The sequence below is a fragment of the Artemia franciscana genome, chromosome 1 (genome assembly GCF_032884065.1).
Source record: "Artemia franciscana chromosome 1, ASM3288406v1, whole genome shotgun sequence".
Lineage (NCBI taxonomy): Eukaryota > Metazoa > Arthropoda > Branchiopoda > Anostraca > Artemiidae > Artemia > Artemia franciscana.
In genome coordinates this window covers 67,158,636-67,182,721 of record NC_088863.1, presented here as the reverse complement: position 1 = coordinate 67,182,721, position 24,086 = coordinate 67,158,636, and the positions used below count along the sequence as shown (strand labels likewise).

The window sequence follows — 24,086 nt, the reverse complement described above, 5'->3', positions numbered from 1 at the left end:
TTTAAGTGACTTGAATTGACCTTAAAGAGCACATCTTTAAGGATCAAGTGATGATTAATCAATTGATGATTAAATCATTGATGATTAGTAATTGATGACTAAAGGACTACATGCCCAGAGTCTCATCCTAAAACAACAGTCATGGTGGCTGTTTGAATGGAACTTACTCTCCAAAAATATCGGAAGAAGTTGGGTCCCATAGACTATACGAGGGAGTAATTACCCCTCCGCCTCAAGGAAAAAGGAGTTACATTTAGGGAGCTAATCCACTACATGTTAGCACCATTTTGTCTATAAAACACTACTTCAATTTCATTTCAGTCAAGATATTTTTACCTACTATACTATTTAATGTGTATAAGATATAGGAAATCGGAGGCGTTTAAAAATAATTAAAACTCAAACTAAAATTTAAAAAAAACGTTTTTAAAATTTTAATTAAATTAAAAAATCATTGCATTAATTTGCATTGAAAAATCATTCATTGCATTGAAAAATTGTAATGATAGCACTAATATTCATCTTTCTTTCATTTCGTCATTTCTTTATAAAGGTCATTCATTTCTATTGTTTAGTTGATCGCCTGTCAGTTTCGTAACGTTCCAAGATTCCAATTTGATAATGTAAATGCTAGAAAATATTTCGAAAAAAATCGCTCGTCTCCTATCAGCACTATTCTTTGTTCTTTACTGCCATTTTTGACACGTTCTGATACTTGCTTTTGCGTGTGCGCTAACTATATAATTGTTTCTTCATCACTTTAATTTTTGACACATTCTGATTCCCCCTGTTGCTTGTAATTCTCACTGCCACTTATCTTTAAACTTCATATTTCTTTGTTCTTTATTTTATTTTTGATTTATTGTAATTCATGCTGCCACTCATCTTTTAATAGCGTATTAATTTTGTTTGTTGAATTGTTGTAATTGTCGTTTTCACAAGTATTCTATTTACATATTTCTTTGTTCTTCATTATTCCAGACATTTTTAGTGCCCCTTGCCTTAGCTGCATGGCTTGGTCTTGTTACTTTTAATGGTCTAGGTTGTTCATTTTCACCTGTGCATTTACATCTTTCAGGCTGTTCTCTTCATCTTGCCTCATTTGCTGGCAAAGTTTGTTCATTTCGAGCTTCCGTTAATTTACGATTTTGTCCTCTAGATGTTATGAAACTGCTGAAAACGCCTTTTGAAATTTACATCACCGAATATGAATAAATGAACTTATATGTTTCTAAGTTTAGTTATATAAATTCCTCTAAAACTGTTTGAAAATATAATTTCCTTGCGTCTTCATTATCAATCAACATAACTGCTAAACTATTTAATCCTTCCTGATTCATTGTTGGTACTAGATAATTTTTTATTGGTTTCAGCGTTGAAAATGATCTCTCTCCAGAAGCAATGCTTACTTGAGTTGTTGAGAATATTTCACAATTTCGAGAAAAACTTTTGTTCAATTTGATGGCAGCCAGGCCCTAACGTCCCAATCCCCATTTTCCAGCCTTGAGTCCTTTGACAAAGAGGAATCCAATTTGCAAAACACTTTGGCTTGAGAGTACAGACCCCTGAAAATAGGGCCAAAAAAAGACCAATTTTTTTTAGCTAATCCATTATAACATCTGAACCTTATTACAAGGAATTTTTCAAAAATTACCTGTACAGCCCTGGCATTAATCCTTCCCTTTTCATCACAGGTGAGTGATATTGAGTCTGTATTGTAGTTTATTATGTGGAAAAATACATACAAAAAAAAACCCTCAGCATGATCTAGTCACAAAAATCTGCAACATTGCAATGTTCCACAAAGCACAAAAAGAAGAAAAATTGGATACAGAGTAAATGGGTGAATATAAATTAAGTAATCATATACAGAAATTTGACAAACAAACAATTCCAAACTTGCATTTGCTTTTAAATAAAATAATTTAATAAAAAATAAGTGTACCAAATAGACAACCTCAAAGGTGGATAGTAATATGAGGCAGTCAAAAAACATCTCCACTTTAGAATAATATATATGAGAAATAAAAGGATACATTAGTGTGTTGGGAGTATAGATCCGTGCAGTAAAAAAAAATGAAAGAAGATTCTTTCAATCGTCAATCAAAAGTTATTTGAAGGGTCAAAATATATTGAAAAGCCTTCATAGTCGGTCGGTGCAACCAAACGGCCCAATAAGGTGCTCTTGAGCCCATGCAACAATTATCTCTTTTCATAAAGAGAAAAAGACTTATTAGACATTGCTGGAAAGTATTACGGAAGAATTTTTAACTAGTTGTAAAAACAAACTTCCTTAGGTTAATACCCACCCCCCCCCACACCTCTATCCTCCGCATATATTAATAGGATATCAGCATATTAAAAATGGCAGAAAACACAGTAATTTATCAATACACCTTTTTCCACAATTTACTGCAAAAAACTGATACTGTAAATGCATCATTGGTTAACCAAGTAAGAAATCTGATGCTGAATATATTCTACCATTTTGAGTACCATGAAACAAACTTCCATCAATGTCCTCCAATCTCTTCTACACTAGACTTGAAGACATAGCAATAAATAAAATAACAAAAGGTGATGTGGAATCTTACCATCCTTTGGCATGCTTTGTATCAATTTTACAGCAGCTTCAAACTTCGCTTCTATATTATGCTCCATATTATGGCTTTATCTATAAAAAAAAGAGCTAAGGAGTGTTATAACAACTAAGATAATTATGTTTCAGTGTTTGTTACTGATTCCAGAATAAAAAAAATGATTGTTTAACAGCACCCAATTTTGTTTTTATGGCAAGTGAGGTTTCACAACGTTTGTTACGTATCTTTCACCCTGTACCTTCATTTCTCTAGTCATTAGGTAAGACCAGCTATGGAAGTTGATAAAACAGAAAGTGAAGGTAGAGTGAACCGATCATATATGTTAACTAGGGCATACTCAAGGGTCTGGAATAATCTTGGCGGTGGCAGAAATTAGGGGTAAAGTTTATTGAATTAAGACTTAACTAAACAGTTTAAAACTAATAATTTTTCCCAAACTAAAAAGTTTAGGGAACAAGATCCTGAATCCCTAGCCATTTCCACAATTTTAGCAAATATGTTTCTACTGTATAAGAAAAGTAGGAAGCAATAACATGGCCCTTTGTCCCAATTCATCATAATAGCTTTTTTTTCGTTTTATCTAGCCAAACAAATCCAATAATTAATTGTATTGGCATAAACTAATTGAGATTGAAGATTCTTGTAAAAGCTGAAAGTTAATCTTCCTAAATAAATTACTGAACATGACTTTACCAGCACGTACATCTAAATAGGATAGCTGTTTCCCTCTTTGTTCTAGCCTCTTACCACAAGTGGTATGTAGTGGGACATATCCCAGTACCATGGGTGGTCAATCAAAAAAATCATAACAAAAAAATCCTTGGAGATCCCGCTCTGAAATATTCACTGGTTGTTTAGAACAATGAGAGCTTTGTATGGATAAAAGCAAATAAAATTCTGTTTGAACAAACTGACCCGGTGAGGGTTAACTAGATTAAATTTGCTCACATTTTGTTGGTTAATAAAAATAAACTCAGAAAAAGCTTTCAAAGAGCTTTTATTTGGTATTTTACTTTTATTTCTAGGTGCAATAGGAGCTGAGATACAGCAGTTTAACCGTTGGCTGGTCGGCGTAAATTGGGCAGTTTGGGTTGATGTTCAATGACCTTTATTTCAGACACCAGTCAACCAAAAAACCTAAATTTTTGGTTTTGGGAGTTTTTCATAGGGGTCTGTCACTGTGCCAAATTTCATCAAAATCGAGGGAGATGATGCAGGGTCACTGTGTTGAACTGACATGGACTGCCCCATTTGGTCATGAAATGAACCATAAGGTAACATGGCATAGGGTAAGACCCCCAGTATTTGGCCAGTACCTTACCTTGGCCAGATGTTTTGATAAAAATTATATTTCCTATACATAGACAGCAGGCTCCTAATCTTGGATATTATGTGTATAGGGTTAGATAGTTGGGATTGGCTGACCATAATCTTGAAAAACATCTGGTCTTTCAAACTTTCACTTTAGACAAAAGTTAGTTCTACAATCTAGGTTATATAAATACATTTATTCTGTTTCACAGCACTTGTCTTAGAATAAGTTAATCCAAGGTTGATTGTGTCTGTCATTATGATATGTTGTTCAAACTTTAAAATCCTGTGTCAAAGATTAGACAGCATTTTGTAAGATTAGCCCAAGCTTTAAATGTACGGCAGAGATTAGGCTCCAGTGTTGTCTCACATTTGAAATTGTGAGTATTGTATGATTAAAATATTCAAGCTAATTACATACTTGTTAAAAAGATTTTGACACATACAATTGTGAAACAATCCAATTTCTAGGTAGTATGACAGATATTTTTACAATGATTTAGCTATTTAAAGAGTGAATTAGCCAAATACTGGGTATCTTGCCCTACAGATTATGGTAAGACAGCTAACATCATTGATTATATTACTGTAAATTGAAGACCAGCAGGATCAATACAAGATACTAAGGCATATTGGACTGCAATTGTTCATACCAAAAGTAAAGATTGTCATCTAGTAGTGTCTAGGGCAGTGGTGTCATGGTGGTTTTGGTGGGTGGAGGGCTATGACCCCAGCTAGATTTTAAAAGGGCCCCCGATCAGAAGTGACAATTTCTTTTGATTTAAATTAGAGTGTGAAAAAAAGTGTTCTCAATCAAAACAAATCCATTTGTAATAGAGCCAAACTTCACACAATCTATTGTAAGCTTCATTCCCAAATATATTTATTTATTATTCCAATTTCACATATTACAACACATTTTTATTGCCTTATTGTTACAGCCATAGAGGCTTAGTATCACTACAATAAAGTAGTTGCCTCAGGATCCATAATAAAATAATACATGTTGGTTGCCTGTATTAAAGCAATTACACTATGTAGGCTACAATTCAATTTAAATTTAAATTGAATTCTTAATGTCATTCTCATAGACTCAACCTTGTGTTGGGTCATTGCATTCAAAACTTCAGATGAATAGCATCATTCTTCTCCATTTTTCAAGAGCTGTACTATTTTATTACAAATAGCAATAGAACTACCAACTGTTAGTTGATGCTCAGAAAGCCACTGACATAAGGTGGTAATAGCAAAGTAATTTGGTAACAAAATACCAAATCAATACAACTGTATTTTGTCCATTTTATCAATTACTCCAACATCTAGTGACAGGGAACAGGCAGCTCAGGCATATGGACCCACAACTAGACTTCATACATTTGAACTTATATTTATACTATATCTAAGAGAAAACATTTCTGTGCCATGAACTCTGTCTGAGCAGCTACAGGAGGTAGACTTATTTTTCTAGTTCTCTAGACCTAGTGGCCTTATTTGGACTATACAATTACAGAAATGCAAACTGATGAAGATTTTGATGAAATCTTTCATAAAAAAGGACTTTTTTGGAAGTGCAGCATCACTGAAGACATTTGACAAAATTTCCAGAATTCTGATTCTTCTTGCTAAAGACAAAAGCATGCACAGCAAGTACCTTCCTGCTTATGTGATTTTATAACCATGTTGAACTAGGGAAAAAACAATCTTGCTGAAGCGAAAGAATCAACTAAATATGCTTTCAGGAGGGAAGATTATTTCTTTGTGTTAGATGTTCATTCACTGCATTTTCTCAATACCAGTAAACTAGCTATGGTAACAGTGCTTTACAAAGAACCTTACAATGAGAGCCCTGAACCTTGTTGGCCATGCAAACGGATGTTGTGAGAAGATATATCGACTCTTTAGCCAAGAAGCAAAACTATCTCTTTGAACTTTGTGACTCTCTGAAGTCATTGTTGATAATGAATTCTGAAGTTTGAAAATTACACAAATCTTTGTTACTTTGCCTGTCACAACAGCTAGTAATGAAATATTATTTTCTACTCTAAGCCAAACTAAAGCCTATTTAAGATCAATAAAAGATGACAAAAGGTTCAGGGAACTGAAGTTGATATTTAATGAAAAGACTCCTATGAAATTATTGGATTTGATGCTATAGTCAATATTTTTGGAAAAATTAAACCTTGTCAATTCCCAATGTTACAGTAAAAGTTTAAATTACACTCCAACTTAATTTCCCTCTGCATTCATCAAACACTTTTAAATTAATTCTTACTGTTATTAGTCAATTTTGGGAGAGGCCAGTACTAACCAATTTGAAGAAATATTGCTCTTAAATAACTCTGATCATGCCACTTAAAGGGCCACACAGAGGTTGCTTAGTCCCCTACCCATAGCTCACAATGACGTGATGCTGCTGGTCTAGGAAGCTAAAATTTAGGCAGAGCAACTAGGGTAAAGGCAACAATGATTCAACAGTGCAATTTTGGAACCACTGTCAAAATTTTCCTTCAAAATAAGATAACTCTGCTTAGTTGTGACTTGAAACATCATGTCTTGAAGCCATTGTTATATTTTGACAATGCAAACCGTGAACACCCTATCTGATACACCCAGATAAGAAAAGAATATTCAATTCAATCAGTTTCCTGTTTTTAAAACAAAATGAGGAACTGACAATTTTTTTACCTATGCAATGTTCAAACTGTCAATACTTGGTAAATTTTTTTTCAAGAAAAGGATGGGATCTGCACCAATGCATCAAGATACATCTGATCTTCTCTAAAATGTAGCAACACTGGCTTTTTCTTAATAAAACTAAGCCAGTTAATATGATATTGAGAAAACTATGTTAGAAGTCATGAAGATTTTAGTTTCCTGTAATCAAATACCCTACAGACTAAAAATGCTCCTTCAGCCAAATTCAAACACAGATATTGGCTTTTATTATGAGATTCATTTCTTTTGAGAACATCTTGTAGTAACCTTGTCAAAATTTTCGACAGACGGCAAATTAAGACAGTTATTACTTGTAATAATATTTGACATGAAAAAAGACATTAAAAAACCTTTTTTTAAATTGTAGTTTTACTGATTTGCTAGAAGCTAGATTTTTCCATCATCTGAGGAACTGCTGCTTGGCTTCATACTATGATAATATTTTTAAGCACTTGACTTGGCTGATTACAATACCATAATTCATTTATCACTGAACAAATTTGAATTAGACCCTCTCTTAGTAAATTTTATATATGTTCCTTTTCTCAAATTGATCTCAAGCTGTGAAATAAAAAATATTCTTTCCGAACCCTTCTCTAATTAGCAAGGAATTCTTCAAGAAACCTTGTTAGGACCACTCTTATATGCAGCATTGATTAATGAAATTGGTAAGATTCCCTCGAAGGTGTTCAATAGATGACCTGCTGATCCTTTAAGTATGCCATAGAACTACCAAAAATTCCCCCATCAAAATCCTACCCATGTTTTGGACAAAGCCCAGAATTTACATATGAGCATAAATTCCACTAAGTCAAATATAATGACAATAAACTTCCTAAAATTCATGAAATCCACTCCTGTTTTCTTAGATCCAACCCCATCCAAAATCCTAATGAAACATATTAAGCTCCACACTGTCATAAACTTCTAGACATCTTTAGCAGGACATACATATTTCAAGAATTCTAGACTTTCCAGACAAAGGATAGTCAAAACTAAAAATTATTCAAAATGGATTAAAATGGTAGATTAACTTTGAAATGGCCAAATGATGACAACACTTTCACAGTCAACAACAAAGAAATCTTTGCTGGACCATTAGAGCTTAGAGGAAGTCGGTAATTCCAAATAGCATTTATAGAGAGACTTATATCACACTATCATATCACACATTATATTATAGAGACCTAGGTCACAAAATTATACCCCATATGATTATCCAATTTCATTTCTATACTTGAGGCTATTTATTAAGTTTTTTGCTTCCAATATCTAAATGGTGCTTTATACATTTACACATTGAAAAAGTTGAAGAGCAACAAGAAATAAGAGCAACAAAGTATTTCAACACATGTCAATTGGGTTCCAACTGATGTCAAAAATGGGTAACTTTTTGTTCTGTCAAATTTACAAGTGAAAATTGCCTATTTTTAGAAAATCAGAGTTTTTTCCCTTTTCTGATAAAACTTCAAACTTCTTATCAAACAATTAGATTTGTAAATTTTTTTCCCTACATACTGAAACCCTTTTCAAACCAAAAGCCCCCTAAATTAAGCATTCTGGAGTCGAAACACTGTTTATTTTTTTTTGTTTTTTTTTTACAACAAGAACTAATAGCTCATATGGCACTTGTGACGAGGCATGAAGAGCTAAGAGCCAAGAGATCATATGGTATGAGCTCTAACAAAATTCTATGAACCTATAGATTGATTTAAAAGGAAAATAAGAAGCTTAACGCCAGTCAGGATTTAAAATAAGAGCTCTGAGTCACGATGTCCTTCTAAATATCAAAATTCATTAAGATCCGATCACCCACTTGTATGTTGTAAATACCTAATTTTTTCTAATTTTTCCTCTCCCTTTAACCCCCAGATGGTCGAATCTGGGAAAACGACTTTATCAAGTCAATTTGTACAGCTCCCTGACACGCCTACAAATTTTCATCGTCCTAGCTCGTCCAGAAGCACCAAACTCGCCAAATCACTGAACCCCTCCCCCAACTCCCCCAAAGAGAGCAAATCCAGTACGGTTCCGTCAATCACGTATCAAGGACATTTGCTTATTCTATCCACCAAGCTTCATACCGATTCCTCCACTTACAGTGTTTTCCAAGATTTCCCCCTCCAACTCCCCCCAATGTCAAAAGATCTGGTCGGGATTTGAAATAAGAGCTCTGAGACATGAATTCCTTCTAAATATCAAATTTCATTAAGATCCAATCACCTATTTGTAAGATAAAAATACCCCAATTTTTACGTTTTCCAAGAATTCCGGTTTCCCCCTCCAATCCCCCAAATGTCACAGGATCTGGTCGGAAATTAAAATTAGAGCTTTAAAGCACAAGATCCTTCTAAATATTAAATTTCATTAAGATCTGGTCAACCTTTCATAAGTTACAAATACCTCAATTTTCAAAATTACCTCCCCCCCCCCAACTCCACCAAAGAGAGCAGATCCAGTCCAGTTATGTCAGTCACGTATCTTAGACAGGTTTTTATTCTTCCCATCCAGTTTCATCCTGATCTCACTGCTTTAAGTATTTCAAAGATTTTTGGTACCCCAAACTGCCCCCCCCAATTACGCTGGATCCGGTTGAGATTTAAAATAAAACATCTGAGTTACGAGGTCCTTCTAAATATGAAATTTCATTAAGATCCGATAACTCCTTTGTAAGTTGAAAATACGTCATTTTTTTCTATTTTTTTCAGAATTAACCCCCCCCCCCCAATCGAGCAGATCCGTTCCAAATATGTAAATCACGTATCAAAGACTTCTGCTTATTTTTCCCACCAAGTTTCATCCCGATCTCTCCAATCTAAGCGTTTTCCATCATTTTAGGTTCCTCCACCCCAAACTCCCCCCAATGTCACCAGATCCGGTCGCGACTTAAAATGAAAGCTTTGACACACGATATCCTTCTAAATATCAAATTTCATTGAGATCCAATCACCTGTTTGTAAGTTGAAAATACCTTATTTTTTTTAATTTTTCAGAATTATTCCCCCCCCCCCCCAACTACCCCAAAGAGAGCGGATCCGTTCCGGTTATGTCAATCATGTATCTAGGACTTGTGCTTATTTTTTCCAACAAAGTTTCATCCTGATCCCTCACTCTAAGTGTTTTCCAAGATTTTAGGTTTCCCCCTCCCAACTCCCCCCCCCCCCAATATCACCAGATCCGGTCGGTATTTAAAATAACAGCTCTGAGACACGATATCCTTTCAAACATCAAATTTCATTAAGATCTGATCAACTGTCTGTAAGTTAAAAATACTTCTATTTTCTATTTTTCCGAATTAACAGGGCCCCCCCCTCCCCCCCCAGATGGTCAAATCGGGAAAACAGTTATTTCTAATTTAGTCTGGTCCAGTCCCTGATACGCCTGCCAAATTTCATCGTCCTAGCTTACCTGGAAGTGCCTAAAGTAGCAAAACCAGGACTAACAGACAGACCGACAGAATTTATGATTGCTATATGTCACTTGGTTAATACCAAGTGCCATAAAAACTGTCAAATCCTCAGTAGTTTTACCCTACCTTTCAAGAAGCTATGATTTGGGCAGAATCCTGGATGAGAACATGAGAGAAAATTTCTAAAAACAGTTGAATATTAAACAAAAGAGTTGAAATTTGACAATTTAGACAATGGATATAATAATTTTAGAAAAATAGTTTGTGAAGTTGGTGATGGTAACTTAGAGAAGTAAAATTATTAGTAAATTATTTTATATTAGTTAATTATTTATAAAATAATTTTATAAAATAAAATATTTATATTAATAAAAATGCATTGTGTTTAATAGAGTAAAAGTGCTTCATGTTAATAGAGAGGAAGATGGGCCTGTACAAGAATTATTTGGGTAATAAATCATATTGAAATTTGAGATGTATAAAGAAAGGGCAGATAGCATTAAAATGTGAATTAAGGAGGTCTGAAAGGGAGGCCTGAAAGTTACAGAACATTAGGAATATTATATTTGAAAAAAATGGAAGTACCTAGCAATTTTAGGAAAACTTTTATTAAACCCTTCAATAAGAAAGGTCATAAGAGTGAGTGTTGTACTTATAGAGACATTAGAAAGGGTTCCGTATGAAGCAAATTACTTAGTATGATGATACTTTTAGATTTAGAGATGCTGTAGGTAAATTTTAAGAGAATAATAGCATGGTTTTAAGAAGGGTAGAGGATATGTTGACTAAATTTTTGCTCTTAGATTAATAATTGAGATGCACCTGAGTCATCAAACACCCAGTCTAATGTGCAAAAAATTAGCACATTAGACTGATAATCCTTTGTGATGAGGACAGGAGCTCAAATCCTAGTTTGACTAATTATTTGGTTTAGAACAACAGTCAGTGGTTTGGTTCTGCCTTCTTAGCCATAATTGAGCCAGCTCTAATATGAATAATATGAACCTATATAATATGTCATGTATAATATAATGTTATTAGCAATGCTAATAAGATTATGGCTTAAACTTGAAAAGGCTCAAAGGAGCTAGGAAGCAGTTTTAAAGTGTTACTTTTAACTTATGGCTTTTTAGCATCAAAATTCTTCTCTGGTTAGATACCAATTAGACATGTTGGTTATTGACTGATTGATTATGTGTATTTATTTCAGACATTCAGTATATTTAACAGAGTTTATATCCACTGATCCTTCCTTTAGCTACATCACCACCTGAACAAAAAACTACACATCTAAAATCCCATAGACTAGATAACCCCTAAACCCTTAAATAAGCTGCAAATGCCTGCTTTGCAAGCCTTTCTGTCATCTCCCTTCCTTTGCTCAGTTTATCAGTCATCTCATGCAGCTTATAACAATGTCAAAAAAACTATGCTAGGGGGATGCTCTGGCCTTTAGACTGTCTAAATAAATAAATATATATATATATATATATATATATATATATATATATATATATATATATATATATATATATATATATATATATATATATATATATATATATATATATATATATATATATATATGTTTTTTAACTTTATAAACTAAGTCATAATACTTTTGCTACTAAATACTTTTATTGGGTTTACAAACAAATCTTTGGTCTCTCTAAACATTTATCACAATATCAATCTACTACTACAAATAGCAGCTCACTGCAGCACCAAGTTGCCTGAGGTCAATACAACTACAAATGTTCCTTGTCCATCCTAATCCATTCAAAGCCTCCCTTTTACATCCTCCCAAGAAGTTTCCATTTAACTTTAATCTTTCCTCATCAGATCCTCCAATTTACAAGCAACCTAATTTTCACTTGGCCCAAGATATTTTCCTGGCAAGGATGATCTATCATCCTTCATCAGCAAAACATGTCCCAGTCATCTCAAGCATTCTCTCATAATGGCCCTAGAAAGCAGGATTGACCCACATGTTCTATAAAATTTTGCAAGAGTCAAAATCCTTTGGAAAATGTGTCATTTACTATGCTATATTTTCCTTGAGGGCACCACACCCCAAGGTCACACTGCAAGGCTGTTAGCAGTCTCAGTTCTGTTTGGAAAAATTGTGAAATGTCCACCCTGACGGCACTATAATGTTGTACAAGCAAGATATCCCTGTTGGGAATTGAAACAGAGGGAAAAAGGTGGCTATTCAAGCTTTAGTGAATATAGCATATAATTGATAACTTAATAGCCAACTTATTAGGTAATGCCGTGTATAAAGAACTTTATTGATAGCTGCCTAGGTTTGGTTATTTTAAATTCAAAATTATACATAACCACCTTTTGCAGTCCACCTTATCTTTTTGTAAAAGCAATTTAGGGTAATTTAAGATTTAAGATAATCACTAGGATCTTTAATAGCCAACTAGTTAACTAGTTCTATAGTGTATGTATGGAATACCACATTGTTATGCAGATCATCCCAATCAGCCTAAAAGTTACATTTAAGGAATTTTAAAAATAGCCCTTTTCAGAACGTTACCTTTAATCCCTATTGATAGCTGACTAGAGTAAAAAATCAATGGATCAAAATTATGCAAAACTAAAACCCTTACACTTAATAGCCAAAGAGGAATTGAGAGGAATTGTATACATCAACAAATAGCTAAAAATCTATGCTATGTACCAGTATTGTTATTACTAAAATTATTTAAGATTAAGCCCTTGAAATTACTAGTTTATTGACTTATCTACAAGGACCTTTTTTATGGCACTTGGTATTAACCAAGTGACATATAGCAATTGCAAATTCTGTTGTTCTGTTGGTCCTGGTTTTGCTACTTTAGGCACTTCCAGGAAAGCTAGGACAATGAAATTTGGCAGGCATATCAGGGACAGGACCAGATTAAATTAGAAATAGTCATTTTCTTGATTTGACCATCTGGGGGTGAGGGAGTGGGGGGCCAATTAATTCTGAAAAATTAGAAAAAATGAGGTATTATGGGTGATCAGATCTTAATGAATTTGATATTTAGAAGGATATTGTGTCTCAGAGCTCATATTTTAAATCCTGACCAGATCTGGTGACATTGGGGAGAGGAGCCTAAAATTATGGAAAATGCTTAGATTGGAAGGATTGGAATGACACTTGGTGGGAAAAATTAGCAGAAGTCTTAGATACATGATTGACATAATTGGAACAGATCAGCTCTATTGGGGGGGGGGGGCTAATTCTTAAAAAAATTAGAAAAAATGACATATTTTTCACTTACAAAGGAGTGATTGGATCTTCATGAAACTTCACATTTAGAAGGACCTTGTAACTCAGATCTCTTATTTTAAATCTAAACCAGATCCAGCATCACTGGGGGGGGGGGGCAGTTGGGGGACCAGAAATCTTAGAAAATACTTAAAGAAGAGAGATCAGGATGAAACTGGATGGGAAGAATAAAAACCTGTTTAAGATACATGACTAACATAACCGGACTGGATCTGCTCTCTTTGGTGGAGTTGGGGGGGGGGGGGGTAATTTGGGAAAATGAGGTATTTGTAACTTACAAAAGGGTTACCAGATATTAATGAAATTTGATATTTAGAAAGATCTTGTGCTTTAAAGCTCTAATCTTAAATTCTGACAGGATCCTGTGACATTGGGGGGAGTTGGAGGGGGAAACAGGAACTCTCAGAAAATGTGAAAATTGGGGTATTTTTATCTTATAAATAAGTGATCGGATCTTAATGGAACTTGATATATATAGAAGAATCTTATGTCTCAGATGCTCCATTTTTGACTCAAATTGGATCTGGGGACATAGGGGGTTGGAGGAGGGAAACAGAAATCTTGGAAAATGCTGAGAGTGGAGGGATTGGGATGAAACTTGATGGGACGAATAAGCACAAGTTCTAGATACATGATTGCCATAATTGGAACAGATCCATTCTCTTTGGAGGAGCGGGTGGGGGGGATCCTAATTTGGAAAAATTAGAAAAATTGAGGTATTTTTAACTTAAGAACAGGTGACCAGATCTTAATGAAATTTGATTTTTAGAAGGAATTCATGTCTCAGAGCTCTTGTTTCAAATCCTGACCAGATCTTTTCACATTGGGGGGAGTTGGAGGGGAAAATCTTGGAAAAAACTTGGAGTGGAGGAATTGGGATGAAGCTTGGTGGATAGAATAAGCAAATGTCCTTGATACATGACTGATGTAACCATACTGGATTTGTCCTCTTTGGGGGAGTTGGGGGAGGGGTTCAGTGATTTGGCAAGTTTGGTACTTCCTTTTCCTTTTGTTAGAGCTCATACCAAATGAGCTCATGGTTCTTAGCTCCTCTTGCCTTGTCAGAAGTGCCAAATGAGTTCTTAGCTCTTGTTGAAAATACCAATTATGCCATTCTGAAATAAATATTCTTTCAGGGTTTCAGTTTTATTCACATATTAACTGAAAGCTGATTCTTTTGATTCTAAGAATGCGACTTTTATTGCTTGAAATTTATCCAATAAATAACAAATATTAAATATATTTTTTCTTTTTAAATGCTTGTAAAAACAGAAACCATGGTAAAATTCTAGTTAATTGACTTCTTGCTATCTCAGAAAGGGTTTAGGTTAGGAAAATGAAACTTTCAGGGATGAATCTATAGACTAAAGTATGTCCTGGGAAGGTATTTTGAAGCAACTACCTCCACTCCTTCTCCCTCTAGAGGGCCCTGACCTTTAATGACCTTTAAAAATATATGTGTTATAAAAGTGAAACCTTGCAAAATAGATTTTCTGCTTAATTGAAGTACAACAAAATTGTTTTAAGCTTCATAACTTTGCTCAATTCCATTTTATAAGGTTTTAAAGATATGCAAATACATTTCCTAGATTTTGAAAAACAAAACCATTGATATGGCTCAAAATTCTACTCAAATAACAGGAATTACATTTTCAAAACTAAAGGCAGAGAAAAAGCAACTAGCCTAGTAACTAAAAATTAAGGTAAAATGTTGTTTTGTCAAAATTTTAATAGGTATAGACCTGTCATGTAGGCAAATTTCAGGGCCCTCTAGAGTGAGAAGAAGTGGAGGTGGGTACTTTAAAATACCTTCCTGGGACATAATTTAGCCTGTGGACTCATCTCTGAAAGTTTCATTTTCCTAACCTACCCTTTCAGAGATAGGAAGAAGTCAATTAACTAGAATTTTACCAAAACCATATTTTAAATTTATGTTGAAAAATTGGTAAACATGTCACAGTTCATATTATTGACTTATCAATAAAGTGAATATACCATTTGATGCCTGTTTTATACTCTTTATGAATAGGGCCAATAAAAATTGCTTTTGTTATAAATTCAAATTTAAGCACTTTTTGACCTGACCTAACTACAAATAATTTTGGCATTGAGAAAATGTAGTTTTATTTTGTCAAAAAACAACCAAGAAAATGGCACTAAGAAAATATAGAATTATTTTTAGTAAAATTCTAGTTAATTGACTTCTTGCTATCTTAGAAGGGGTTTAGGTTAGGAAAAGGAAACTTTCAGGGGTGGGTCTACAGGCTAAAGTATGTCCCAAGAAGGTATTTTGAAGCAACTACCTTCACTTCTTCTTCCTCTAGAGGGCCCTGACCTTTAAAAATATGTGTTTTATAAAAGCGAAACCATGCAAACTAGATCTTTTGCTTAATTAAAGTACAACAAAATTGTTTTCAGCTTCATAACTTTGCTCAATTCCATTTTATAAGGTTTTAAAGATATGCAAATACATTTCCTAAATATTGAAAAAAAAAAACATTGATATGGCTCAAAATTCTACTCAAATAACAGGAATTGCATTTTCAGAACTAAAGGCAGAGAAAAAGCAACTAGTAACTGAAAATTAAGGTAAAATGCTGTTTTGTCAAAATTTCAATAGGTATAGACCTGTCATGTAGACAAATTTCAGGGCCCTCTAGAGGGAGAAGGAGTAGAGGTGGATACTTTAAAATACCCCCAGGAAATACTTTAGTCTGTAGACCCATCCCTGAAAGTTTCATTTTCCTAACCTAACCCTTTCCAAGATAGCAAGAAGTCAATTAACTAGAATTTTACCATTTTGGTTGAAAACAACTGATAACTTATAGCCTACTTTAACCAAAAATTTATCATTTTTAAGAGCTCAAAAAATGATTAAATTTGAATTTAGAATAGAAGCAATTATTATATTTATAAAGAGCATAAAAAAAGCATTGAGTGGTATGCTCAATCTATTGGTAAGTCAATAAATATGAACTGTGATATGTAATAAATAAGTATGCTATTTTGAAATTTATTAAAGTAGCTTTCACGTATTTCACTGAAATACATTGCAAGGTAGCAAAAACATCATTGACCAGTATTTAGCTAGGAAATCAAATAGCCCTAGTTCTTATAGAGCCTAAAATTTCAAGTAGGCCTAGTTGGACAGCAACATAGAACCAACTGTTCCTACGGTTATAAGGCTGATAATAAATCCAGAATGGCTGATATATCTTACAGTCAGAATATGTTTTATTGGATTCCAATTTTGTTCCAATAGATATTTACGATTATTTTTCTTTTTCTTCTTCTATTTGAACCTTATGGTTTGTTATTTGTCAGATCCCTCACTGTTCGGAAAGGTGCGAAAGAAGACTTTTGTGATTCGTCCAGCCATCCAAACCGTTACTAAAAACATTTCTCCAATTCTGATTGAGCCTCATATTGATATCAGCTACCTCTGTTACGCTGACAATTTCCTTCTATTATTAGATAATCTCCAAGTTCTCCCAAAAATAGTTGATACAGTTTGCTCTGGTCTCGATGAGATTGGGCTTGGAGTCGCCTCCTCCAAAACTGAGGTTCTCGTCTTTAGTTCGCCTCAACAAACATTTGTATCTATCGATATTGGCCCAAAAACTATTTTGCATTGCCTTCTCTGAATTATTTAGGTCTCCAGTTTGGACCAAATGTTAGAACTACTAAAACTCTTGTTATCTCGGTGTGGAAAGAAAAGCGCAATTAATCGTATGGGTTGCTCGCTCGAGTTCAAGGCCAACTTTGTGGAATTTTTCACAATATCAAAGAGAAAAAAATAGATCTCTATTCTTCCATTTTTACAAAAATCTTTTAGAATTATAGTTTTGGACTCGTAATCGGCACATCTCAAGTAGATATGCCTTTTTTTTAAATGTCTTCTAAAATTAAAACTGTTACTTGATGCACAAAGAGATAGGTGGGTTGCAGAAAATATAACGCAGTGTGAAATCCACACCATATCGTTACAGCAAAGAAAAAGAAGAGTCTATTAACATCAAAAACATAGACAAAATATTTAAATTTGAGAAACATATGCCATTCCATTTAACTATATATTCGTCATGCCTTTGATGTTACGAAAAAGAAAGAAGAGAGCGAGTTGAAAATTTCAAATCTTTGATTTTTGTATTTCTTAAGGACATCTCTAGGTCAAAAGACAAACAACAAAAGATGCCATGTTACCTTACCCTGTCACCCAATAAACCACTTTCTTACCCGGTAAAATTGTCTTTCTTGAGATCTTCACCCAAACCTTTTGATATAAATTAAACCTTTACAGTCAAGATAAATTTTATCATAGATTATTGGATGGAGATAACTTCGAAGACCACACTGCCTTTCCATGACGAAAGTAAAACAGTTCAAAATAGGGATGATACCTTTTTATTGACAGTGAATAGATATAAAATTATTTAACTGGATATTTCGAACACATATGCAGTGTTCATCATCAGCAGTAAAACTAAAAGACATGAATAAAAATAAACAAAACTTATACCTAATAAACCAATTACATATAGTTTATTGCTCTTATTTTTTTCAATGCAACAGCCGAGGCAAATCTCTTTAACCTTTTTTGTTCCGGTTCATTAGAATTATCTCACATATTACGTGGACAGAGGTCATAGCTTTTAGGTGAGGTGATATTTACTTTATTTGACCTCAGTAAATTATCATAAATTGAGTTCAATCCAAATTCGCCTTTATCTCTGTTTATGGAATTATTATTGAAATTTTTTTTATTTTTTTATTTTCGATTGTTTCCCTGAAAGTTTGCTTTAAACCTTGGTCCCTAGAAATCAAAGAAACATTTTCAAACAAAATAAAATGGTTTGAAAAATTAAAGATATGCTCCGAGAGGGCTGACGTGAAATCTTCAGGTTTGGTATTTTGCTTTAAAGACAATGAAATAGAATTATGATTTTGTAGCAATCTAGTTTTTAAATTCTGGTTAGTACGTCCCACATAAGAGTTTCCACAAGTACATGGGATTTTATAAACCCCACTTTGTTGCTCTACGGAAGTCCGATCCTTTCCAGAATTTAAAAAACTAGCCAAAGTATTACTACCTCTTAAAGCTACCTTTAAACCATTATTTTGTAAAATTCTTTTAAGTTTTTCACTCAAACCTGGAACATATGGTAGAGAACAAAAAACATCTTTCTTTTCTGTTGTTTCCAGAATATCGTCGGAACATTCTAGAAATTTTTTCCTTCTTTTCGAAAAAGTCTGGTCAATTAACCAACCCGGATAATGGTTACTTATTAAAATCTCTTTTAACAACGATAATTCCTCCTCAATGAATTATGGAGAACAAATTCTAAAAATGCGGTCAGTTAAAGATATGATTAAACCAATTTTTACTTGGCGAGCATGACCGGAGAAAAACGACAAAAATCTGTTATTGTTAGTAGGTTTTCTGTAAATCTTAAAATCCAGACTATTTTCATTTTTTAAAAGAAGGACATCCAGAAAAGGAAGTTTATTATCCTCTTCTAATTCTATTGTAACTTTTAAATCCCCTCCCCAAAAATTAAGATGTTCTTGAACCTCTTGGTAAGAATTTGTAGAAAAGTTGAGGTGTAATCTTCCCTTCTTCCTTCAAACTCTTTAACTCGTTCTTAAATTTCTTGGTGTGTGAGTCCGTCGGGTCAAAAGAAAGTTGTTTTTACGTTTTTTCATCTTTCAGTACAGCGTTTAATTTTGAATCGTAGTCCCTGGTGTCCATTACCACTAAAGTGTTACCCTTGTCTGATTTTGTAATAATAATAGATTCATCCCTTCTTAAATTATTAAGAATCATCATGTCTTTGAAAGAATTGTTAGGGATTTCTGGTTTTAAAGCAAACTCTGACAGGGCTTTAACTGTAGAAGCTCTTACTAGGCTAACATCTTTGATTAGGATGGGGTTTCTATGTAAAGATGTTTCTATTGAAGAGATAATTTCTTCTACTGGGACTTTATTAGTTTTAAAACAAAATTTTGGACCTTTTTCTAATACGGACTTTTCTTGTAACGTTAAGGTCCTTGATGAAAAATTAATTACACCTGGTCCAAGAGTTGACGAAGGTATTACGGCTTTATTTTCAGATAATTTTGAAAACTTTTTAAGTAATCTTTCCCTGGAAAGGTGAAAGTCATGATTGAAATGATTTCTTGCTGTTTGTTGAATAAAACAAAAATCACTTGCACTCACCTTTTTTGATATAATATTTTCCAGGAAAAGTTTATCTTTCACTAATAAAGCTCTTTTTCTCCTTTTATATTTAATCAGATGATTTAAAGTCTTGAATTGTAGACCTCGTTCCAACTTTTTTCCTTTAAAAGTATCTAAATGTAGATTGAATTTTATTGAATGTGGCAAAATCCTTTTCTTCTTACATTTATGAAGAAAATCTTGTTGATTTATAACATTTGCGTGTCTCTTATGGGTGTTAATAAATTTAGACACCTCCTTGGTCACATTATCCCCATATACTCGACGTAGATAACTTCGAAGACCACACTGCCTTTCCATGACGAAAGTAAAACAGTTCAAAATAGGGATGATACCTTTTTATTGACAGTGAATAGATATAAAATTATTTAACTGGATATTTCGAACACATATGCAGTGTTCATCATCAGCAGTAAAACTAAAAGACATGAATAAAAACAAACAAAATTTATGCCTAATAAACTAATTACATATAGTTTATTGCTCTTATTTTTTTCAATGCAACAGCCGAGGCAAATCTCTTTAACCTTTTTGGTTCCGGTTCATTAGAATTATCTGACATATTACGTGGACAGAGGTCCACGTTCAATCATGACTTTCACCTTTCCAGAGAAAGACTACTTAAAAAGTTTTCAAAATTATCTGAAAATAAAGCCGTAATACCTTCGTCAACTCTTGGACCAGGTGTAATTAATTTTTCATCAAGGACCTTAACGTTACAAGAAAAGTCCGTATTAGAAAGAGGTCCAAAATTTTGTTTTAAAACTAATAAAGTCCCAATAGAAGAAATTATCTCTTCAATAGAAACATCTTTACATAGAAACCCCATCCTAATCAAAGATGTTAGCCTAGTAAGAGCTTCTACAGTTAAAGCCCTGTCAGAGTTTGCTTTAAAACCAGAAATCCCTAACAATTCTTTCAAAGACATGAAGATTCTTAATAATTTAAGAAGGGATGAATCTATTATTATTACAAAAGCAGAGAAGGGTAACACTTTAGTGGTAATGGACACCAAGGACTACGATTCAAAATTAAACGCTTTACTGAAAGATGAAAAAACGTACAAACAACTTTCTTTTGACCCGACGGACTCATACAAAAAGAGGTTTAAGAACGAGTTAAAGAGTTTGAAGGAAGAAGGGAAGATTACACCTCAACTTTTCTACAATTTCTTACCAAGAGGTTGTTTGTGCCCTAAATTATATGGACTTCTAAAGATACATAAGCCAAATCTGCCATTACGACCAATTGTTGCGAGTAACAAATCACCAACAAGTGCTCTGAGTAAGTGGCTAGTTTCATTGTGTAAACCACGCATGTCTACACAAATTTCTTACATTAAGAATTCGTCAGAACTTGTAAAAAAACTAAAAGAAGTTGAGATTTCTTCAAATTCTACAATTTCAAGTTTCGACATAGTGTCAATGTATACGAGTATTGATGTAAAAGCCGCAGAAATTCTTCTTGAGAGAAATATATTAAGAAATTTGGACTTAATTGGTGGTGAAACAGTTTTGGAAGTCGGTGTAATTATGAATTTAGTTAGGTTGTGCAACATGTTCTCTTATTTTTTTCAATTCAGAGGGTTTTTTTTCGAACAAGTAAATGGTTACCCATGGGGGCCCCTTTAAGTCCTTCATTAGCAAATTGTTATTTTTGGGGAGATATATGGATAACATAATTTCAGTATGGAATTATGGGGTGGAGGAATTAAAAAGTTTTTTAGAACATCTTAATTTTTGGGGAGGGGATTTAAAATTTACAATAGAATTAGAAGAGGATAATAAACTTCCTTTTCTGGATGTCCTTCTTTTAAAAAATGAAAATAGTCTGGATTTTAAGATTTACAGAAAACCTACTAACAATAACAGACTTTTGTCGTTTTTCTCCGGTCATGCTCGCCAAGTAAAGATTGGTTTAATCATATCTTTAACTGCCTGCATTTTTAGAATTTGTTCTCCAAAATTCATTGAGGAAGAATTATCGTTGTTAAAAGAGATTTTAATAAGTAACCATTATCCGGGTTGGTTAATTGACCAGACTTTTTCGAAAAGAAGGAAAAAATTTCTAGAATGTTCTGACGATATTCTGGAAACTACAGAAAAGAAGGTTGTTTTTTGTTCTCTACCATATGTTCCAGGTTTGAGTGAAAAACTTAAAAGAATTTTACAAAATAATGGTTTAAAGGTAGCTTTAAGAGGTAGTAATACTTTGGCTAGTTTTTTAGATTCTGGAAAGGATCGGACTTCCGTAGAGCAACAAAGTGGGGTTTATAAAATCCCATGTACTTGTGGAAGCTCTTATGTGGGACGTACTAACAAGAATTTAAAAACAAGATTGCTACAACATCATAATTCTATTTCATTGTCTTTAAAGCAAAATACCAAACATGAAGATTTCACGGCAGCCCTCTCGGAGCATATCTTTAATTTTCCAAATCATTTTATTTTGTTTGAAAATGTTTCTTTGATTTCTAGGGACCAAGGTTTAAAGCAAACTTTCAGGGAAACAATCAAAATTAAAAAAATTCTTTTCAAGAATAATGCCATAAACAGAGATACAAGCGAATTTGGATTGAACTCAATTTATGATAATTTACTGAGGTCAAATAAAGTAAATATCACCTCACCTAAGAGCTATGAAACAATAGCGTTAGATTCATATTTTTTAAAACACAAATTTTGGGGGAGATATATGGATGACATAATTTCAGTATGGAATTATGGGGTGGATGAATTAAAAAGTTTTTTAGAACATCTTAATTTTTTGGGAGGGGATTTAAAATTTACAATAGAATTAGAAGAGGATAATAAACTTCCTTTTCTGGATGTCCTTCTTTTAAAAAATGAAAATAGTCTGGATTTTAAGACTTACAGAAAACCACTAACAATAACAGATTTTTTTCGTTTTCCTCCGGTCATTCTCGCCAAGTAAAAATTGGTTTAATCATATCTTTAACTGACCGCATTTTTAGAATTTTTTCTCCAAAATTCATTGAGGAGGAATTATCGTTGTTAAAAGAGATTTTAATAAGTAACCATTATCCGGGTTGGTTAATTGACCAGACTTTTTCGAAAAGAAGGAAAAAATTTCGAGAATGTTCTGATGATATTCTGGAAACAATAGAAAAGAAAGATGTTTTTTGTTCTCTACCATATGTTCCAGGTTTGAGTGAAAAACTTAAAAGAATTTTACAAAGTAATGGTTTAAAGGTAGCTTTAAGAGGTAGTAATACTTTAGCTAGTTTTTTAAATTAAGGAAAGGATCGAACTTCCGTAGAGCAACAAAGTGGGGTTTATAAAATCCCATGTACTTGTGGAAACTCTTATGTGGGACTTACTAACCAGAATTTAAAAACGAGATTGCTACAACATCATAATTCTATTTCATCGTCTTTAAAGCAAAATACCAAACCTGAAGATTTCACGTCAGCCCTCTCGGAGCATATTTTTAATTTTCCAAATCATTTTATTTTGTTTGAAAATGTTTCTTTGATTTCTAGGGACCAAAGTTTAAAGCAAACTTTCAGGGAAACAATCGAAAAAAAAAAAAAAAATTTCAAGAATAATTCCATAAACAGAGATAAAGGCGAATTTGGATTGAACTCAATTTATGATAATTTACTGAGGTCAAATAAAGTAAATATCACCTCACCTAAGAGCTATGACCTCTGTCTACGTAATATGTCAGATAGTTCTAATGAACCGGAACCAAAAAGGTTAAAGAGATTTGCCTCGGCTGTTGCATTGAAAAAATAAGAGCAATAAACTTTTTGTAAATAGTTTATTAGGTATAAATTTTGTTTATTTTTATTCATGTCTTTTAGTTTTACTGCTGATGATGAACACTGCATATGTGTTCGAAATATCCAGTTAAATCTATATATCTATATATATAAAAATAAGTTGTCTGTGGATGGATGGATGGATGTGTCAGGTGACGTCACCTGAAAAAACTGGATTAGGTGACGTCAAAACTGAAAAAACTAAAAAAAGGCAAAAACTACAAAAAAAACTAAAAACTAATAAAAAAAATAAAAAAGCTAAAAAACTAAAAAAACTATAAAGGTAAAAACCAATAAAAAACTAAAAAAAAAACTGAAAAAACTAAAAAAAGGCAAAAACTACAAAAAAAAACTAAAAACTAATAAAAAAAGTAAAAAAGCTAAAAAACTAAAAAAACTAAAAAAACTAAAAAAAGGTAAAAAACTAAAAAAAATAAAAAATAAAAAAAAACTAAAAAAAAGGAAAAAACTGAAAAATAAGCTAAAATAAAGGTAAAAACCAATAAAAAACTAAAAAAAAAAAGGAAAAAACTAATAAATGACGACACTCAAAGAGAAAGCGACCAGGACAAAAGGAATGTTCGATTAGCAATCAACAAAGCACCGGGACACAGGGAGTATAAATGACGACCAGGACATAAGTAAAAAAAAAAAAACTATCTATATATATAAAAATAAGTTGTCTGTGGATCTGTGGATCGTGGATCAGGTGACGTCACCTGAAAAAACTGGATCAGGTGACGTCA

General features: G+C 33.1%; 1 protein-coding gene across 3 annotated transcripts in view; it reads right to left on the bottom strand.

Annotated features, from left to right (window-relative positions):
* Positions 1-16,642, bottom strand: part of LOC136033082 (acyl-CoA-binding domain-containing protein 5-like) — a 47,127-nt gene extending 30,485 nt beyond the window's left edge. For 2 of the 3 annotated variants that reach the window (XR_010618850.1, XM_065713689.1), the window contains exons 1-2: positions 16,539-16,642; positions 2,595-2,674 (exon numbers count right to left, since the gene is read on the bottom strand). Coding sequence is in view for 2 of the 3 variants with exons in the window: in XM_065713689.1 (XP_065569761.1) it covers positions 2,595-2,661 (67 nt within the window). In the remaining variant the exon portion in view is untranslated. Of the gene's footprint in view, positions 1-2,594; positions 2,675-16,493; positions 16,513-16,538 lie in introns of those variants that run through there. The other variant, XM_065713697.1, reaches the window with a different exon arrangement.
* Between the last annotated feature and the right edge of the window lie 7,444 nt (positions 16,643-24,086).